The 20,102-nt window shown below is 44.2% G+C and overlaps 1 protein-coding gene across 8 annotated transcripts in view; it reads right to left on the bottom strand.

The window, feature by feature from the left end:
* Window positions 1–20,102, bottom strand: part of LOC111935707 (protocadherin alpha-C2-like) — a 90,249-nt gene that overhangs the window by 42,777 nt on the left and 27,370 nt on the right. The window contains exons 1-2 of one of the 8 annotated variants that reach the window (XM_086851219.1): window positions 3,707–6,514; window positions 3,487–3,516 (exon numbers count right to left, since the gene is read on the bottom strand). The exons of 3 other annotated variants lie outside the window; for them this stretch is intronic. In XM_086851219.1, the coding sequence (XP_086707345.1) occupies window positions 3,487–3,516; window positions 3,707–6,193 (2,517 nt within the window). In that variant the 5' untranslated portion in view covers window positions 6,194–6,514. Of the gene's footprint in view, window positions 1–3,486; window positions 3,517–3,706; window positions 6,515–20,102 lie in introns of those variants that run through there. 4 more of the 8 variants (XM_086851215.1, XM_086851222.1, XM_086851221.1 and 1 more) reach the window with 4 other exon arrangements.

Here is a 20,102-nt window from a genome sequence, read left to right as displayed (position 1 = left end):
ATTGTAAGACATTCCACCATTAATACCTTTAAATCCTCTGAGAGAAATCTCCTGGACAGATTGCTACAAACAATGCTCTGGGGTTATTAGGTTTAGACACTTCAAAACACGCTTGCATTCAAAGCAGTATCAAAATGTGTTCAACTCAAGTGTTGCTTCCTTTTTTCCATGTGTTTAGCAAGCTGGTTTTGAAGTGAAAAATACAGAGACAGAAGCAGAGCAAAGAGCTGTAAAACTTCAGTGGATCTCATGGGTCTTACCACCATCAATGTGCAGGGTTTTTTTCACTTTCTTTAAAAGTGTCCATAGAGCAACATGCTCTGTTTCTGACCATCACAAGAAACACTCTATTTTTTCATCCACGTGTGTCACCACACAAAAAAGGGTTCAAGAAAATGGATAATATAAAAGAGTTTATGTCTAGTTCTATGAAGTATCCTGAGTGCCCACTCCTCATTAAGAATGTACCAGGCTGCCTTCTGGGACAGAAAACTCCTGTTAGAACATTTTGGTTTGATTGTTATTTCCTGCATTGAAGGGAAAAGGCTGTCATAAGATGCAAGACACAAAGAATGAGCTTAACTGCACAGGATGTAAGAACAAAAAGGGAAAAATGAAAAGAAAAACCAAGGACCAGACACTACCCAGACATCATTCAGCATCTTCACAGGAATAGGAGGAAACAGACTCCAGACTAAAGCACTGAAACCCCTCCTGAAGATGAGAGACCATCACTGCAGCAGTGCCCAGTGACAAAATCACAACTTCACACACAATCTCTTCATCATGTGTGCACCCCTCTTTGGAAAGACAGCAGTCCAGGCTGCCCACAACCCACACGGCACCAGAAATGAAGCCACAGTTATTTTTTTATCCCTTCATTTTGCCTGCACTGCCTGCCTGGTCCCTCTGCTGTAGTTATCTGATGAGAGAGCAATATCCATTAACCCCGCACTGCTACCCTTATCACCAGCCTCCTGACAGCAATAACCGTGTCCAAGGTTTTCTGTGCAGCTGCTTTAGTAATTTCTTCTTTTACAAAACATCCTTGGTCTGAGTCATACTTATAAATCCATAAAGGACTGTGCAGGTAAGCAGGGTGAGCAGTTATCTTGCAGAAACAAGCTTCCCTTCCACCTTCACAGTGCTGGCAGTAAAAAAGGAATGGCCACACAGGAGTCAGAACTTCACCAGGTACAAATAAGCTCCTGCCTAACCTTATTGCACTTGTTTGTATTTCTGCTGTATCCTTCTAATGACCCAATAAAGTCAGTCACAACTTTGTGTAATTATTAGGAACTTTGATCTTATCAGCAAATATGAAAATAATTAAGATTTATTGCCCTAAGTGTTACTGAGATTAATCCCAAACAACTTGGAAATATTTTTCCTCTCATTGTATAGACAACATTGCCAATATTTGTAAAACACTGTAAAATCCTAGGTATGATTATCTGTGCATAGCAAACCCATTCACCTGGTCCCATTCTCATCAATGAACAACCAGCAGAAAATACAATTCCAAAAACTGTGTGGAAGAAAAAAAAGAAAGGACCTGTTCACATTATCCAAGAGTAACACATGGATCAGAGATTGACTTTGTAAATTGGTGCAAGGACAAAACTGCCCTGCTATGCCTCACAAGTAAAGGCACAGGATCTTAAAGGCTGATTCAAAGTTCACTTTAACTAAAAAGAGAAACACAGTTCTCTGAAAATCTATTAATACAAAGATCATTATCCTTAAAACGTAGAATTTAGGGTTGCTAAGCAATTGATGGAGTCATTCAGTGCAAACGCTGAGATTGAAACAGGAGAAAGATGTGACTTTTAATATGTAATTAGCTAGGAACTAGTAATTAGTGAATGCCATTACATTCAGCCATTTCCTCAAGTGCACATGGCCTTGATACATCCTGACAGAATGTCCCACCACAGGACAGGTTAAGAAGCAGAAAGCAAAGAATTTGTGATGAGTAAAACTTGTCAGAACCTCTTTTAAATCATACAGAACGAGTTTAATAACAGATTCCCATTTTGGATTACAACTCCACACAGGCAGCATTCATTAATTTGTTCTACACATTTCTCTGCTTTTGTACTCCAAGTCTGGGCTGGCTTTGCTGCCACTGCCTGATCTGCACTGGTAGCTGAGGCTTGCTAATTCATTGCATTCAATGGAGTGAGTCTCAAAATTTGATAGGAATCTCTTTGTTACACTGATTTCCTACTCGTCTTGAATCCAAAGTGAAGCCATTTTCTCCTAGTGCTTTTCTTCTTGCACACCCCCCACCCCAAAAATCAGCTGTGAAGTGTGTGTTTCACTCTTTGATTCCTCAGCACACATGCTTATAGAGCATGTCCCATATTCCCTCCTATATCAAACACATTCCAGGCATTTTATTACACTCAGAAACATTTTAAGATACAAAAAATGAAGAGAAAAAGTACTTCCCCTGTACCCTGCCACTGTGATTTACAGTAAAAGACTGCATTAATTTTAAATGGATTAATGTTGAATAGATGATCATTACTCTCTAAAAGCATTTTTATGAAAGACTTGCTGGCCCTTAAGATATGGGCATCTTTGCTCAACAAAAAACAGTTGCTAAAGATGCTAACATCTTCATATGTGAAAAAACAGAAATAAATTAGTTGTATTTCAGTGGCAAGAATTCACAAGGCAGGCTCCTTTCTTTCCCATCAGTTATTTCCCTGACTTTCCCCCATCATCTTACACCTGCCACAATTATGGGATACAAATAACACACAGGAATGGCAGTATTTTCCTTTTGTGTACCAGAATTAATCTCTCCTGTGAGTGCTTCTGAGTTCAGTCCCAACACGTGTAAAAAGGAAATTGCACAGATCATGCAAACCACACACCAACTGCAGGCTTCCTGCACACCAGCACAAAGCAACCATTAATTCTTCACTGTGGGAAAATATTGGAAAGGTTAATACATGGCTGGTCAAACCATAGGTATTAAACAATTTTCAACAGCAACCCAGCAGGTTTAAAGTTGTCACTTTGTAACTTAATGATGGTGACTTGCTCTAATTTTCTGCAAAGATGTCACTGGGTTGTCACAGGCCAGAAGGCATAAAATGCAGCACTGGGTAGAACAAACATTATCAGAGGAGGGATTGCAGTTTTCAGACCACTAAAACATGCTCACATTAGCTCACACTTGCAATGATATGCTTTTCTAAATTCAACAGATTTACTTAGATACAAAGACAGCAAAGCAGCAAACATCCACAACTGCCATAAAGTAACCTCCTGATTTCAAGGCTAATCACGGATTATTTTTCTCCTGCAATATGAGTTTTCCCATCAAAACTGTAAGACTAGATGTGTCATTCCCTTGCACTCTGTAGCAGCAGGCAATTTTAGACAGGGAAGGATGCAATACTCAGTACAGCTATATATATAGCTGCAAAAATGAGGTGAATCTCAAACACCAGATGCATAAACCAAACTTACCAACTGGACCCTGAAAGTCTCAGTATTTACCTAGAAACAAAATGCATGGCATAGATTAGATTCATTATAACCAAGTTTCAGAGCTGAGTGTCGGCAAGCTCCTAAGGGAATATGCTCCATCTGAGTTTTCCAGCTGGAACCTCTGCCTGAATACAGATTTGCTCTGACCATTGTCACTTTGCTCTGACCATGTTCAGACCATTTACCAAGGGAGCCTCACCTCATTAGGAGTAATGGAGTCATTTCTAAGTATGATCAGGTTTTGTGCACTCTGCCCACTCTGTCCTGTCAGATGCCTCTCAGTCACCACTGCAGAGGGACCAGTAGTTCCTGTTGGGCCACAGGTATTGTAAAACATGAAAGTGTCACTTCCTGATCCTGCAGTCAGGCAGGCCTTATAGCAGTAGGTCTTAGTGAGAGACCCATTGCCCCTCACTTCAATGAAATGGGGCTGTACTTTTAAACCTTGGGGCAATCTAGCATCAATGTTGTTGTTGGCCTGCTTGTACAATTCAGCAGGGCTCCGTTCTCTGACCGTACAGCACCCTGCACAGCAGGAGCTCCCATACAGACTGTATCTGTAGCACTTGATAATAGAAAGCCCAATGATTGTGAAAAGGAAAACGAAGGAGATGGCGCTCAAAGCGATAATGAGATAAAGAGTGACCTCTGAGTAATTGCTTGGGCTTTTAAAGTGTCTTCTTCTATCAGGGATGATTTTGGAAACTCTGTCCACCACAGCAATAGTGATGGCTATTGATGAGGACATCGATGGCTCTCCATTGTCTCTCACCTCCACCGTCAGGTTGAAAGTAGGTGTGCTGTCCTCCCCCAGTTTGCGAGTAGTCCTAATCTCCCCAGTATGGAGCTCTATCCTGAACAAACCCGGATCTGAGGTTTGCACCAGGTAGAAGAACAACCAGGCATTTTGTCCTGAGTCCCCATCAATGGCTATAATTTTGGTTACCAAATATCCAGCATACGCCGAGCGTGGGATCATCTCCAGGGCTGCTGAAGTGTTGGTTGAGGTAGGATACAGAATCTGTGGAGCATGGTCATTCTCATCCACCACATAGATGTAGACAGTGACAGTGCTGCTCAGTGGTGGGATCCCAGCATCCTGAGCCTGGACAATCACCTGGAACTCCCTCAGTGTCTCATAGTCAAAGGACCTGACAGCATACATGTCGCCACTATCGGATTTAATGGAGACATAGGAAGCAACCGGTAGCCCTTCAATCTCCCCATCAAGCAGAGAATAGGACACATAGGCATTTTTGGCGACATCTGGGTCAGTGGCTTTAATAGTGCACAGGAAGGCTCCAAGGGGGTTGTTCTCAGGGATGTAAACTGAGTACACAGGCTCCTCGAAGCGTGGAGGATTGTCATTGATGTCGGAGATGTCCACGTGGATCACCTTCTGGGAGGACAGAGGGGGGCTCCCAGAATCAGTAGCAGTAACTGTGATGTTGTAGGCTGCTGCTTTCTCGTGGTCCAGTTTGCCCTGGGTGACCAAGGTGTAGGAGTTCTTGAAGGAGTTGAGGGTGAAGGGGAGGCCGGGGGGAATGCGCAGGCTCACCTGCTTGTTCAGCCCTGAGTCCTGGTCAGTGACACTCATCAGGGCCACCACAGTTCCTGACCTGGCATCCTCTGGTACTGGGCTGTACAGGGAGGTCAGCTCCACTTCAGGAGCGTTATCATTGGCATCCACAATGTTGACCAGCACCTTGCAGTGCCCAGCCAAAGAGACAGGGCCCTGATCAGTGGCTTGCACATAGATCTCATAGAAGGATGCCTCCTCATAGTCCAAAGTGCCATTAACCCTCACCTCCCCCGAATGTGGGTCCACGCTGAAGAGCTGTCTCACCTTCTGGGGGGTGTAGCTGCCGAAGGAGTAGATCACATCCCCATTAGAGCCCTCATCCGGATCTGAGGCATTGAGTTTGACCACCAGCGTGCCAGGCAGGGAGTTCTCCAGAAGGCTCACGGTGTAGGTGGAGCGGTCAAAGGCAGGTGGGTTGTCATTGGTATCCACAACTCGCACAGAGATCTGGGCTGTACCAGATTTGGGGGGATCCCCACCATCCACAGCAGTCAGCACCAGCTGCTGCAGGGCACTCTGCTCCCGGTCCAGCGGCTGCTGCAGCACCAGTTCCAGGAGTTTGCTGCCACTCTGGAAGCCTTTAAGGTCCAGGGCAAAGTGGCGGCTGGGGCTGAGCAGATAGTTCTGCACAGAGTTGGTGCCCACATCAGGGTCCTGGGCACTCTCGATGTGGAAACGGGCCCCGGGCACGGCAGACTCACTGATCTCCAGCCGGTAATCCTGCCGGGGGAACCGCGGCGCGTTGTCATTGATGTCCAGCACCTCCACCTCCACGTTGTGCACCTCGATGGGCTGCTCGATGACCAGCTCCAGGCTGAGGAAGCAGGAGGGGCTCAGCTCGCAGAGCGCCTCGCGGTCCATGCGCTCCCGCACCAGCAGCGCCCCGCGGCCCAGCTCCAACTCCAGGTACTGCCGGCCGCTGCCCGAGGTGATCCGCGCTCCCCTCGCCGCCAGCCGCCGCGGATCCACGCCCAGGTCGCTGGCCACGCTGCCCACGAAGGCGCCGTGCGGCAGCTCCTCCCGCACCGAGTAGCGGAGCGGCCCGCCCGCCGCCCGCCCGGCGCACAGCCCCAGCAGCAGCAGCGGGCCCAGCACCGCCGCCATGGCCGGGCCGGGGGGTGGCCACGGGGGACCCGCCGGAGCTCGGAGCCGCCGAGCCCGGCCCCGGCCCGGCCTCACTCCCCGCCGCCGCCCGGCCGGCTCATGCAAGCGGCGAGCAGCAGCCGCCGGCCGCCTCCGGCCCCGCCGCCGCCCGCTCCATGCTCGCCGGCTGCGCCAAGCGGCGGCTCCCACCTCTCTCTCCCTCCGGCGGCTCTCAGGAGGATGAGGAGGAGGAGGAAGGAGGAGGGACCGGGACTTGCCGGATCCGCTTTCTCCTGCTCCAGCCGCTGCGCGGGAGGAGGCGGGGGTGGCCGCTAAGCCGCGGCTGGCGCCGGTTCAGCACCTGGGCCGGGAACAGCGGCACCGCGGGCGCCGCCCCCGCGCCCCGCCCGGCCCCGCCGCCCACGTGTTGCGGCCCCGCGGAGCCCCGCGGCTCCCCTGCCCTCCCCGCCGCTCCCGTCCCCGCCCTGCCTTCGCCTCTGAAGCTTTGGGGGCGCGGGGAGGCGGCTGGGGGAGCTGATAACTGCATTCACTTGTGGACCTGCTGCTGCGGCGCTGAAGTGCAGCCGCTTGAGAGGGTTAAATCGGCGCAGAGCTTCGGGAAAAAAAATGGGCTTCCATCCAGTTCTGGTGCCGTTTGTGTGTTGCTGCAGTGGGTTTGACGACCTCTTTCTTGGAGTCCTGCCCCTCTGCTCCCTCGGAGATTCGTCCTTGCTGCAGCACCGTCCCCCTGCCCAGCCTCCACGGGCGCCCCTGCGCTGCTCCCACCCACCTCCGCCCGGCTGAGAGAATTCTGCAAGTCACACCCATGAGTTATGAGCATTTAAGGTGAGCCTCAGTTTCTCATCCAATGTAATACACAGGCTCAAGGTGATCAGGTGCAGCTGCAGGGAAGGTGGAACATGATCTGTTTTCCAGTTACGGTTTTTTCCTCCTCTCCCCTTGTGACAGAGGACTGACAAAAAACAGTCATGAAATTGAGCAAACTCAGCAGTGGGGGCGGCGATGCTGCACCTGCAATGAGTTTTACCCCAATGCCAAAAGTCCTAGCAAAGACAATAAACTGAAACTCCCATTCATACACCACCTGAGTCACTGAGGTGAGAGATTTAATGAGAAAAACCATAGGCTGTTGTCCTCCAGGTGTGCAGCTATGTTGCACCTACTACCCAATGCAGAAACTCTTTCTCTACAAGTGTTTCTTTCCCTCTTGTTTTGGGATTTTTTTTTTCCCATTTCTTTCCCCATAAAGTCTTTTGGAACATCCAAAAAGTCCTCTCTGGATTGGACTGGTCTGTCAAAGGGAGGGAGTGACCTCAACACTCAGCTAAAACCTCTTTCATTGCCCTTTGTTGGCCTGGACAACCCTCACCATGAGAACACTATAAATCTCTAAATTTAGTTTTTTCACAAACCCTGGAGCACAACTGCCCTCACTCTGACTCAGCACCACTAAAAACTGCTGCCAATCTATCAGCTTTTATCTGTGGCCACCTTTACCAGAAGAGACAACACTTACCACATTTGGGCTGATGGTTCCTTTATTCTCAGCCCATTTTTGTGGCTCAAATACTTGCCCTCGTATTTATTTTGATGTGCCCAGTATCCCAGTATCTGCAATTACTGCTGTCAAGCCACCCAACCCTGCTTATATTTTTAAGTAGGATAAATGTTGGTCTGTGAAGACCAACAGAAGCAGCTAGAGATGCCAAGTGCCTAGAACACCTGGAAAATTTCCCATTTCAACCAGTTGCCAGGAGCCAAACACTTAGAAAAAAATTAACTTCAATTTTTTGGCTAGGTACCCACCTTCAAGATCGCAATATTCACATACTCAGAACAAAATACCTTGGCAAAAGGTCAGGAGACAAAAGTCCCACAAAAAAAATATAAAAATGTGCCAAACAACAAAACCCCTTACCAACCAAAGCAGAAGAACCCAATATCATCAAAGAACCCAATACCCTGCTGAATGTAATAAAAATAAAAGTTATAGCGGCACTAATATACATGGACCATACAGCCATGTGTCAAAACAACTTGCAGCCATCATGAAAGACAGAAGCCTGAAGAGAGGCACCCTCAGTTTTCCAAAAATCACACAGTGATTTCAGCACAGTCCACAGGATCACCTCTGCCCCACATCTCCAGGTGCACACCCACACAGTCCTCTAACAAATATACAAAACAATAAAAGGCCAAAAGCCCCAGCAATATATGCAACACTTAAGGCCTTGCCTTAAAGAAGATGTTAATGAAGACTCTCCAGGAAATGCTCGTGGCTAGGAGGTGCTGGGAAGATAAATCTCATCTCTGTAGGCAATAGCTTTCTAGCCACAAGCTGATTTTACTCTGTGTGAATGAAACACATCAATCCCACATCCAGGTGGTTTAATACCAGCAAGGAATCTTTCTCACTGTTTCTGGACCTCATGAGTTACCTGTGATAGACATTCAGGCTCTGCTCTATTGTATTTCAACAAGGAAGGACTGCTGAGCCCTCAAATCCTGGCCCACTTCACTCTTTGCACATCACCTCAGTTCATCTCCCCTCACACCCTGTGTCTCAGTGGACAGCTGAGACTGTGCACAGCAAGAGTTTTGCAAAACACCACAGAATGTAGAACTGAACATATTCCATGATATTTTCATCCCTGTTAAACATGTCTCTCGACCTCAAGTTCTTAGAAAATTTTTCTCCTACTTTTAGATCTAGGATTGCCTGGCTTCTTGCCTTTTTTGTAAGTTTTATAGCACCAATAAAATATTACTCCGATAATCATGGTATAAATTGGTACTATAGCTTGGCTTATTTACAGAAGCATTGCACAAATGTCACATTCTTTCTCAAAAAGCTTGCTTTATGAAGTTAAAGCTGAGTACAGAGTGGATAAGTGATATACCAAAATGTGTTCTGTTCTGATTAAATGTTCCCCAGGTCCTTTTAAATCTATATAAAATTCATCTGTGGTCATAATAATTTTAGTTATTTCCATCAGCTTCAGTGTTAATGCTGAGTCAGTCCTGCAGGCTGTGATTTTAATTCAGGAAAAATTTCAATTCAGGAAACATTTCAGGATCTGGTCTGTAGTAATATTGATTTTTCTAGTAATAGACAAAACTTGAAACACAGAAAAATGTAATTTCAATTTCAAATTAATCAAGGCTTAGGGGCCTCCTAGGTTTTTTTTTTTGTTTTTTGGTTTTTTTTTCCCAGAGTTTTCCTTTTCAGTAATTTCTTGAAATTTCATCTAAAATTTTGAAACACCTTCAAAATGTACCCATTGAGTTCAGAACAATGCACATGAGCAAGAGAATCAGAATTCATCCCTGCAGCAAAACCAGCTGATAAACCTGATAACCCCTGGGGTGATTGGATACTGCCTGTGTGCAGTATCTATATACACAGGCCTCTGCTATTTGCTGACATACAGAAACTGCACTGCTTTAATTAGCTTGGCTAAATTAAATGGCACAAGAACAAACATACAGGTGGAGCAAAGAATACGGATTTTATCAAGTCCTGCGCAAGAAAATCAAGTATTTCTCAAGATAGTTATACATTGATACGTATATACCCCAGCAGCCATAGTAATGTAACTATTTTAGCATGGAAAATCCTCACATTTCTCTGCAAATGTTCCTTGAAACAGTTCTACATATAGATATGCCTGAATAAGTAGCAGCCTGATGCAGTGCCACAAAAACATGTCTGTGCAGATTTTTTTCTTGGTAATGATACAATTATATACAGATGCACTTCTGTAGGCCCTTGAAAAGTTCATCCATTTCAAATCCTACTTATACAAGTAATTTTTTTTCTATCAAGTTTAACAAGGACCTCATAAACTTGCTCTGGCAACAATAAATTTGTGTTCAGTTTGCTTCATTGCAGAGCACTAGGCGAAGTCCCTCCTCTGGCTATTTCTGAGTCTCATACAGCAAAAGGAGAGGGAAAGACATGTTAGAAACCAGAAAGATGTGAATGTACAACATGCAAACTGAAGAACTCCAAGGTGTTTTGACATCTGAAAAGACATTTCACTTCTTTGTAAAGAATTTCATTTCAGTAACTCATATCCCTTAAACATTTGAGTCAATGTCTCAGTGTCCTTTCCAAACTGGTGGGAAGACACCAGCTCCAAGCACAGGACTCCAGATTTCTGCACACACTTCACAGCACGTAGATCTTCAGTGGCAAAGAGATTGCTTAAATACTGTCTAAAAACAGACATGGTTTCAGCCTACTGATACAACTGTATGCAAAAAATATGGAGACAAGTCCACCAAATCCATGGTTTAGCCATTAACAAGCAGGTAATTGGTGTCATTCTCCAGAAAAACAAACAAACTAGATTTCCTCTATGTGCCTGCTTGTATTTGGTGCCTGCAATTTGTCTGCCTTGCTTAGAATTAAATCAAGTCCAGAGAAAGGAACATCCATCAGTCACAGGACAGATTACATCAACCAAAGTGGAAAACGTTACCAATAAATTGAAAGGGAATGAGTTTGTGCAGTTTCTTATACACAGATTTTTCCTATGAGCATCATCTTCTAACCCATGGGTATTTATGAAGTCTATGGAAAAAACCATTTTGGTATTTTAAGGGGGCACTCAAGCTACTTCAGTTCAACCCCATCTTTCACTTCAAGTTCTTAGGATTCCTGCAATCTTCTGCAACCCTGCTTACTTCAGTGAGGACCCCCTCAGCTGTTCTCTGAAGGATGCTGTAAAGGGGTTTTTCTGGTGACTTCCCTTGCCTCAAGGACTATTTGAGAGGGAAGATACTGCCTAGAGATATGGCAACATAAAGGTCTGCATTCTGTATGGAATTTCTTGGGGATGTGGGATTCCCACTTTCCCTAAAAATGCTGCAAAATGCCTCCCTGAGGGAATGTGAACTAATTTCTACAGCAAACTTCTTGGCTCCTATGTCCCAGTCATCTTCCACACTTGAATTACTTGTTGACAAGTCATCTTTTCATTTGGAACCTGCCTCTCCCATGTTTGAAAGAGACAGATCCTGTGTCAAATTATTCAGTTGGGTTGGCTCTGTTTTTCCTTAAATCCATTTTCCCATTGGTAGGAATCTAATTGGTGAGAATTTCTTTTTGTATCACAAGCATCTGAAGCCAGGCTATTTAAAACATTGCTGTTATGGGAACCAAGGCTGCTAAACAGCCAGAAAAAATCCTGTTTGTATTTAGGTCACAATTTCTTTGCAATAATGTAACTTGCGAGGGGATGGTGTTATAAATTTCAATTGAGATAAACCATGAAGATACATAGAAAAAAAAAAATTCCTTTTCTTCTCCTGATTGCCACAGTACATTCAATCATTTCTCACTTCTAGTCTAAATTTTAAGGATGGATATGTCTGACTCATTCTGTCTTCTGCTGTATTCTTCTGATGACTTAAAAATGCTTTCGCAATTTATTGCACATAATGTCACACACTGTGTCATTCTAAATGGAAGGACATTAACAATGTGGACACCAACAAAATAACTTTCACCTTTCTAAAGTCACCATCAAGCCTGTAAGTGTTACTTCTACTGCCAAATATTTTCTTGAAGGTTTTGGTTGATGAGTTTTCCTTTATCACCATTGTCTCTCCTTGGAGTCAGAGTCTTCACCCCTTGTCCATGCAGGCTGATTCTCCAGCTCAAGCAGTCACCACTAAATTACACCTCAGTGTGTTGTGAGACACACTGGAGTCAAATAAATTTCTTCCGGGTGATTATAATTTAATTTCTGAGCTCTGGCTACAGCTTTGTTCCATACTTATATTCACAGGTGTTACACACTCCTCCTTAGAGTTTGAGAACTGGGATAAGGTTATGAGGTAGCTCTGACTCTCCTGAAACTGTCTCTGAATGTTTAATTGAATAAATACATATTAATTCATAAATTACTAAGCACTTGCCTGGAAACTGAAGACTCAGTTTAGTTTTCTGCTTTAAGGACCACTTCTGTGCTCAATTCCCTAAGAAGTGCCTTCATCATAAGCCACAGGATGTCCACTCACTTTCTCCCTTTGTGTTAATTTTCCATGTTTCTCTCCCCTCAGAGTCCTAGGAGCTTTGCATTTGTCCTTGTGGCTATACAAGAAATACACTGTGTTCCAAAATGATGCTGATAAGGTATGCTGAGGTCTCCTTTTCCCCTCGTTTTTGTCTGCACCATTTGGATAAAGTAGGAAGCTAAGCACCAAACAGTGGCACAGAACCAATGGAAATGGAGACCTAGGTATAAAAATAGAGGACAAGAATCAAAAGTACAGGCAAAGAGTAATATGAGGAACAGTCACCTTCTACACTGCTGAGAAAGACCAAAGGCATTTTCTTTAGAGCCTGTCAGTGCCTCTCTTTTATAGGGAAAAGAGATCAGGTTTGTATTATTAAAGACTGTTCAAGTACCCAAGTACTGTGGATTCCCTCTCTTGAAAGCACATGCTGAGTTACATCAATTAGCTTTGTTTATACTCCCTGCTTACTCCTAAAGTGTCTCTTCCAAGTTTACAACCTAAACCTGCATCTGCCTGGTTTGGATCTAACAAGGGACTGGCAGTTTGGTAGGTTTGAAACCACACTGTTTTACTGATGACCTGAGTTTGCCTTTGGGTCTGTAGGAAGTATTAACTGTCAATGCCCTAATTGTAACCTGCACACCTTGTGCTGGATCAGATTTTGCTTTTTGGGAGGTTGGAGTTTTCTCCACCTTCATTTGCACTTTTTCTTTCTCACTCTCCTGCTCACTAATGACTTTCCCAGGTTTGTTCCATTTCCTAATAACATCTTCATGAATTATCTTAGTTCATGAAAGTGCATCAAGCAACAGAACGATAAATTTAAGTCATAAAAGCATATCTTAAGTTTTGATTTCAATGCCTAATTTATTGAGACCTGTATTTGGATAATGATACTCAGTTCAGAGCCACAAAACAACAATGTGAAAATCTCCTTTCCTCAGCAGTGCCCTGCTAAGGTACTAACAGGATTACCCCTTGTACTGAATAGTTAACTCCTGCTTTTGTTATTCACAGATACTTTCACTGCAACTTCCTTTTGAGCCTGCCTGATCCATCCTTAACACTTCTAAAATGTTGCAGACCTTTCACTGAGAGATAAAGAGCCCAGCCCAGGCTCACACCTGCTGCCACCCTGCCTCCAGGTATTTTCAAAAGACCAGCTGAAGCAGGCATTAACCCATTAACCTCTAACTGTGCTGGAATATCAGGTGCATTCTCTCACCAAAGCACACCTACCTGCAACTTCAGTCCTATGTGACAATTTCAATGGGACTTAAGTGTTTTGTGCTTTTTCCCTAGACAGGAATGCCCTCCAACACACATTCACTGCAGGCACTCCAGGCAGCCCAAGACACAAGTAGAAAGCTCAGATGCACAACTGGAAGATGGTTGGATCATGCAATGGGTACATCTAAGCTGTGCTCATGTTGCTCAAAATATTTTTCTAGTCCTTTCTTTCTCTGTGAGACTTGGAATGGTTTGAGTTGGAAGAGGCCTTAAAGCTCTTCTCATTCCAGCCCCTGCCAGGGCCAGGGACACCTTCCACCAGCCCAGGTTGCTCCAGCCTGGCCTTGGACACTTCCAGGGATCCAGGGGCAGCCACAGCTGCTCTGGGCACCCTGTGCCAGGGCCTCCCACCCTCACAGGGAAGAATTTCTTCATACTCTCTCCACATCTCTACTCCAAAACTGCATGGGAGGTTAGCTCTGAACTACAAGGGTCTCTTTCAAACCACCAAGATATTCTTACACAGCATCAAGCTACAACTTGCTCCTGAAGTTAAATATGTAAAGCAGCAGAGAAATTCTTTTCTCAATCTAAAATAAGCCCCAAAATGCTCTTATACTGAGTTGTACAGATCTGCCCTAGATTTCTCAAATTAATAGAACAAGTTCTACTTCATCAGACTTAAAAGTGTAGCAACGACTTTCCCTTTCAAGGTTATATTTTAGAATTAACTACTCGAATGCTCTTTTCTTGATGTTGGACAAAGTAAATATCAGCTTTGGCAGGAAATTAAATCATTACAGCTATGCTTTTTAAAACATGGAAGTGAAGTAAATCATGACCTCCACCTTTGGCTGGTGCAGTCAGACAGAAGTGCAGAGCTTTCTGCACCCAGAGGCTCGGTCATCACCAAGCCAGAGAAGACAGAGCTGTTGATATATCATGGACCATCTTTGCTGTAGAACGGATGAATAACCAAAGGAACAATGAAGGTGGTGCTCTGGGCTTCCAGAGTTCCCCAGCACAAGCTCAGGTTGGGTACAGGGTGTTCTCACCACACCTGCCACAACAGACAAGCCGGATACGGGGTGGGGTGCACCCCTGCACGTCTGGTTCCAGCCTTTCATGGTGGGCTCAGCATTAGTCATTGTTTAGATTTGTAATTCTGTGTGGTGGGAAGGAAGAAACTTGACCCCAAGGACAAATACAATCACAGAATATCCTGAGCTGACCCATAAGAATCATTGAAATCCAAATCCTTGCCCTGCACAGGACACCCCAACAATCCCACCCTGTGCTTGAGAGTGTTGTCCAAGCATTCCTTGAATTCTGGGCAGGTTTGGTGCCACAAGAACTGTCCTGGGAGCCTATTCCAGCGCCCAGCCACTCCCTGGGTGAAGAAAATTTTCTTGAACCTGTCCTCCTGCCACTGGTCACCAGAGAGCAGAGATCAGTTCTGCCCCCATAAGGAAAATGTAGACTGCTATGAGCTCTGCCCTCAGCCTCCTCTTCCCCTCTTTTCTCCTCTTGGGGAAAATCTCCATCACAGAACCCACACAGCACAAATGGGAAAGGCTTTGCTGAACAACACAGGCAAACACCCAAGAACTCTCTGCTCTTACTCCCCTTGCAGCTGCACTTTCAGCTGCAGATCTTCTCCTGCAGTCCTGATACACGTGCCACATCTCATGCAGCCAGAAAATCAAACCCCTTCAACTATTTTAAAGAGCAGCTGAGAGCCATAAAGGAGGCAGGAGGGGATTAGAGTACAGACTCCATAAAACATACTGAATATGTGAGGATTTTTTAATAAGACCAGTATCCCTCTCCACAGCTTTCTGCATTTCATGTGTCTGCACAGGAATGGCTAAGCAAGGAAAGTAGGGCAGGAAAATATTTCAATTTTTTTGCTAATTCTCAGCAGGCATTTCTGAGCTTAGAAGATTTTTACTTAAAATCCTATTACAAAAAATCCTTCTGCCCAAACTGTGCTGTTCTTGGACTATTTATAACCTATAGCCACATATGTGATGGGCAAAATGTTAATACTGCAGATTCTGCTGATATTATCTGACCTCAGGACACATCCCATTGATTTCCTTACTCAGCAGAACCAGGAGCAGCATTTGACCCTGACTTACACTCTCTGCTAAATGATTTTGTTTTATATTTGTGTTTCTCTGCAGGGTGCTGGCACAGTGGGATTCCACACCTTCCTCGCTCCCGAATGTCTCCTAAAAAGACACGCCAAAGCTTGGGGGTTTTTGGGGTTTTTTCTGTTGACTTGGAATCTGCATTCCAGCCATTTTATTCCCTTAACTGCACTTTACAATCTCAGTCATATTTAATAGGGTTATCAGAACAGCAGAGAGGATTGGATTCCAACTGTGCATTTCCAAGTAGTTCCTGATAACATACCAAAACAATCTGATAATAATTCTATGCAAAAAAAAAAAAAAAAAGCCCCAGCAACAATTTTGCTTCCTCATTTCTTGTGATCACTTTAACAGTGGTTTAAGTTCATTACATGTAACTAATCTGAATTTTTCCTGCATTTAATCCAATGCTTGCACCCATTTACTCGCTTTCCTTCTGCATGCAGAGATTTGCAAAAACTGTTTATTGAGTATTAGTATAAGGGTAGTATGACTCTAAGTGTGTGCAAATGTTCAAGCACACAAAAAAAATACAAAACAAGGAACAACAGGAAAACAATGCATTAATTGCTACAGAGGACCCTATGTGAAGTTTTAATTCAAATGAATAAAGAGGAGGAAAATTACCTAAAATAAGGTGTAAAGAAGATGGAGAAGAGAACTGGAGCCTTAAGATGCACAGTGGGGAATACAAGAGAAGTGTGAAATTAAGGAATTTTACTCAAGACTATAAAAGCTGAAATGAAACAATGATGCCAAAGATCCCAGACAGCACCCATTGCTAACGGGCATCAACGACAAGTCCCTGGTCACAACTGAATGAGTCTGTGAGCCATGACAGCCAATGTCCCTTGTCCCAGAGCATTCCACACAAGTGATCCTGGTCACCAGTGACCATCAGGCACTGATGCTTGGGACTATGTGGGTGTGAGTGTGCAAAATCTAGTAAGAAAATGAGTGAGAGTGGGAAACTTTGGGGATTTGCAGAATAAAATCACTTCTCCCTGCCACAAGTTCTTACACTCACTTCTGTAATCCTGATTTCCTAAATAATAAATCCAGATTCTTCTGTGCAAGACTCAATTTGCACAGACCCTGAGAGGGGTGAGTTCAATCTGAAAGGATGAGACTGATGCCAGCAGATGCTGTGAGCAACCAAATTAAAATAAAAACACAGACAACACTGCATGAAAGAGAAGAAAAAAGAAAAAAAAAAAAAAAAAGGAAAAAAATAGAAGAAAAAACAAAGAGAAGAAAAAGCAATAATGGTTTTTACAACCCAGAGAGGCTTTAGGAAAGGGATGAGGCACAGCTGTATGAGGTCTCTGCTCCAAGTCCACTTCCCTATCTACTCACTGACACAGCTCCTGCATCCTTCCTCACCATTCCTCAGTCTCTGGCACTCACTGCTGCTGTTGCTGCAGGAGAACAGGGCTGGCTCCAGGCAGCTGGAGGGGTTTCAAGGAGCAGGGCAGGAGGGAGATGAGATGGGAGCAGCCAGCAACATCTCTCAGCTCATTCCCTGCATGGGTACAGCAGCAGAGAATGAGGCAGTGGTGAACAGATTTTAGGAAATACGAGAACTGTGATATCAAACACCGCATTAAAAAGGGATTTGGCAGCATGGCATGAAAAATACCCTGTGTTGTACAGGCTGACAGGAACACCTCGGGGTGAAACAGTAGCCAAAGTATTGAGATGAGGGTGGAAAGCCACTGATCACAGCTGTCCAGTTCAGGACCTGCATGCCCAGCTTCAACACTGATGCATAGCTCTGTCAGATTCACCAGTGCAACAAGTTCACCTCTGATTTATGGCATCTGAGAGTTCTTGGAAAGGGAAGCAAAGAAAAAGGGAGGTGCAACATATGAGGTGGGGCAGATTATGATCAGAAGCTCAGAGGAAGGCCTGAGAAGCAGTGGCACTCATGCAGTAACAAGAAAAGTACCCTGGAGCCAAACTGTGGCTTTAGAAATCAGAACAAGACAAAAGTGAGGTGGAGGCAGAAGCAGCTGATCACACACCATAAAAGCAGGAAGTCAGGGGTTCTGTTCACTGTTACAGCAGGGACTTCATGATTTTTGGCAAGTATCTTAATTGGTTCCTAAGATATCAGCAATATCTGGGCTCAAATGGCCACAGCAAGGTTTAAAGCACTACTGCAAAGGATATTTGGGTAGTCTCAAGAAATAAGGTACATATGCACATGTATAATTTATTATTTGCACTAGATGAAGGGAGATAAGTGTTTGGGGATTTGTAGGTAAACATTAAGCAAATCTATTTTCAAACTTCCTTTTGGAATTCTTAAAACCTCAGTGGCACAAAATATTTATGATTTGAATTTAGTAAGACTTCAATATTTGTTTCCTTGAGCACAAGAGTTCTTACTGAATAGATCAGAGTGATTGACCTAATGAAATACTCCTTTAAAAGCTGGACTGTATCTGGTGTTTAGCATGAATTAGTGCTGTAATATTAATTCAGAATTACTTTATGCATTTTGCATGGATCATACACGTGGCAAAGCCAAACATTTTTGTGATCTGAGGGAAACCCACACTGCTTGTACCAGTTCCTACAACAGCAGGCAGAGAACAGGGTATCCTGCCTGGTCCTCAGCTGCTCCTTCCAGAAGGACACAGATCTCCCAACCTTACAGAATACATCTGCTAGCCCTGGTACACCTCAAATGACACCAGACTTCCAGCTTTTAACAACTCAGCTGAGCTCAGCATATTCCTTCCATCGCTGAGCGGAGAAACCACAGCAGGACATGTGAGACTCTGAGTGATAGGCAGGGATGACGATATCAAATGTACCCACTGAAAGCAATCCCCTCTCCTTGTACTAATCAAAACATTGTCCTCCACAATGAGATAAACCTGCAGGGTCTCAGCATGATTTTTGCATTTGATATTCCCTGCACAGTGTGCTCTTCAGAGACAGATTTTAGGATTGCACATTTGGAATACAAACTATCACTGGCCACATGGTTAGGAAAAAACTAAAAATAATGTCCAGCAACACCAGTGTACCTTCTGGGTTTCTTTATCACTCAGAATAGTGATTAAAGAAAGAGTTTAGAGACCTTCAAATCCAGCTCACTGAGAAGCACAGATCCCCCCAAGTCATTGCCATAGTGGTCAGGGGAGGCATCTCTATGGAGACAGAGGCAGTAAAAGTCAAGGTTTATAAGAACAGAAAAGGCAGTGTGGTTCTGTCTGCTGGCTCAGTGAGAACAGGAAACTGGGTCTGGTCTCTCTCTCAGGGGTTTGTGCATTTTTAAATCAGAGTGAAATGTGAAAACATTTCTGAGGGCTGGAACTAGACCTCAGGAGAAGGTAAGGAAAAAGGGACAAGCATAAGGGAGGAAAAAATACAAACAGAGAGAAAAAGAGGGTTTGAAAGACAGGGAGGTACAAACCAATCCATATTGCTATCATCTGGGTACTTGATCTTGTCATCATTGAACTCCATAGTTATCTTTCTGCTGTACATACACTGGGAGCAGTCTTGACATTGTATTTTCACCAAAGACTTTCAGTTCTCCTTTAATCCTTCATTCAAGAATTCTGGCACTTTAACTCACCCACAATGAGAACCCTGCCAAATTTTAACATCAATTAGTTATTTTCTGGTCTTTTTATACTGCAGAAATACAAAAGCCTGTACAATCTTCAGTCTTGCTAGAATCTCTCTGAAACAAAGCATCTTCAGGTTGAAGTATTAGAAGAAAATAGTTATTAGTTTTCTGAGGTATAAAATATTTTATTTATTATCTTCCATTGTGATACATCTGTTTAATTACTATCCTGTTGCATTGTGCAATTAGTTAAGCTATTTATGCTCATCTTGGATACTTATTTGTTCACTTCTCTTAGTTTCTTACACTCCTTGAATATTTTTTCAGTGACACTGTGAAACAGGCTGCCACAGAGAAGGTGCTGCCTTCAATGCCACCCACATACAGGACTCACATTTCTAAATATTTGTGCTGAAATTAGGGACCCTCCTCTTCCCTGCACTCTTGTCTTGGGCTGGACACTGTGTTCATTTTTGGGTTTTTCTTCCTCCCAATCTTCTCTCCTCAGTTCCAGCCCCAGCCTCAATTTTGGTCTGGGCCACAATCTTACAACTGCAATTATCAGGTCCTGCCAGCTCTTGGCTGGATCAAGGCTCTCTGCTGGCAGCACTCAGAGGCAACTGAGCTTTCCAGCTCTTGTGATTATCTACCAAGTAGATTGAACAATAATTTCTCACAGCTTTGTAACTCAGCCAACCTTAGCAGCTCCTGATGACTATCCAGCATGACACAAGGGCCACTTTGCAACAAATACCAACTCGTTTTCCCAAAACATACTTCACCAAGACATTTAAAGGAAAGATCAGACACGTTCCACATCAAAAGCAGCGTGGGCAGCAGGTCAGAGGAAGGGATTCTGCCTCTGGTGAGACCCCACCTGCAGAGCTGCCTCCAGCCCTCAGGTTCCCAG

This window comes from Cyanistes caeruleus, chromosome 15, assembly GCF_971803275.1.
Source record: "Cyanistes caeruleus chromosome 15, bCyaCae1.hap1.1, whole genome shotgun sequence".
Lineage (NCBI taxonomy): Eukaryota > Metazoa > Chordata > Aves > Passeriformes > Paridae > Cyanistes > Cyanistes caeruleus.
Note: the sequence above shows the minus strand (reverse complement) of the source record. Positions and strands in the feature narration are given on the sequence as shown.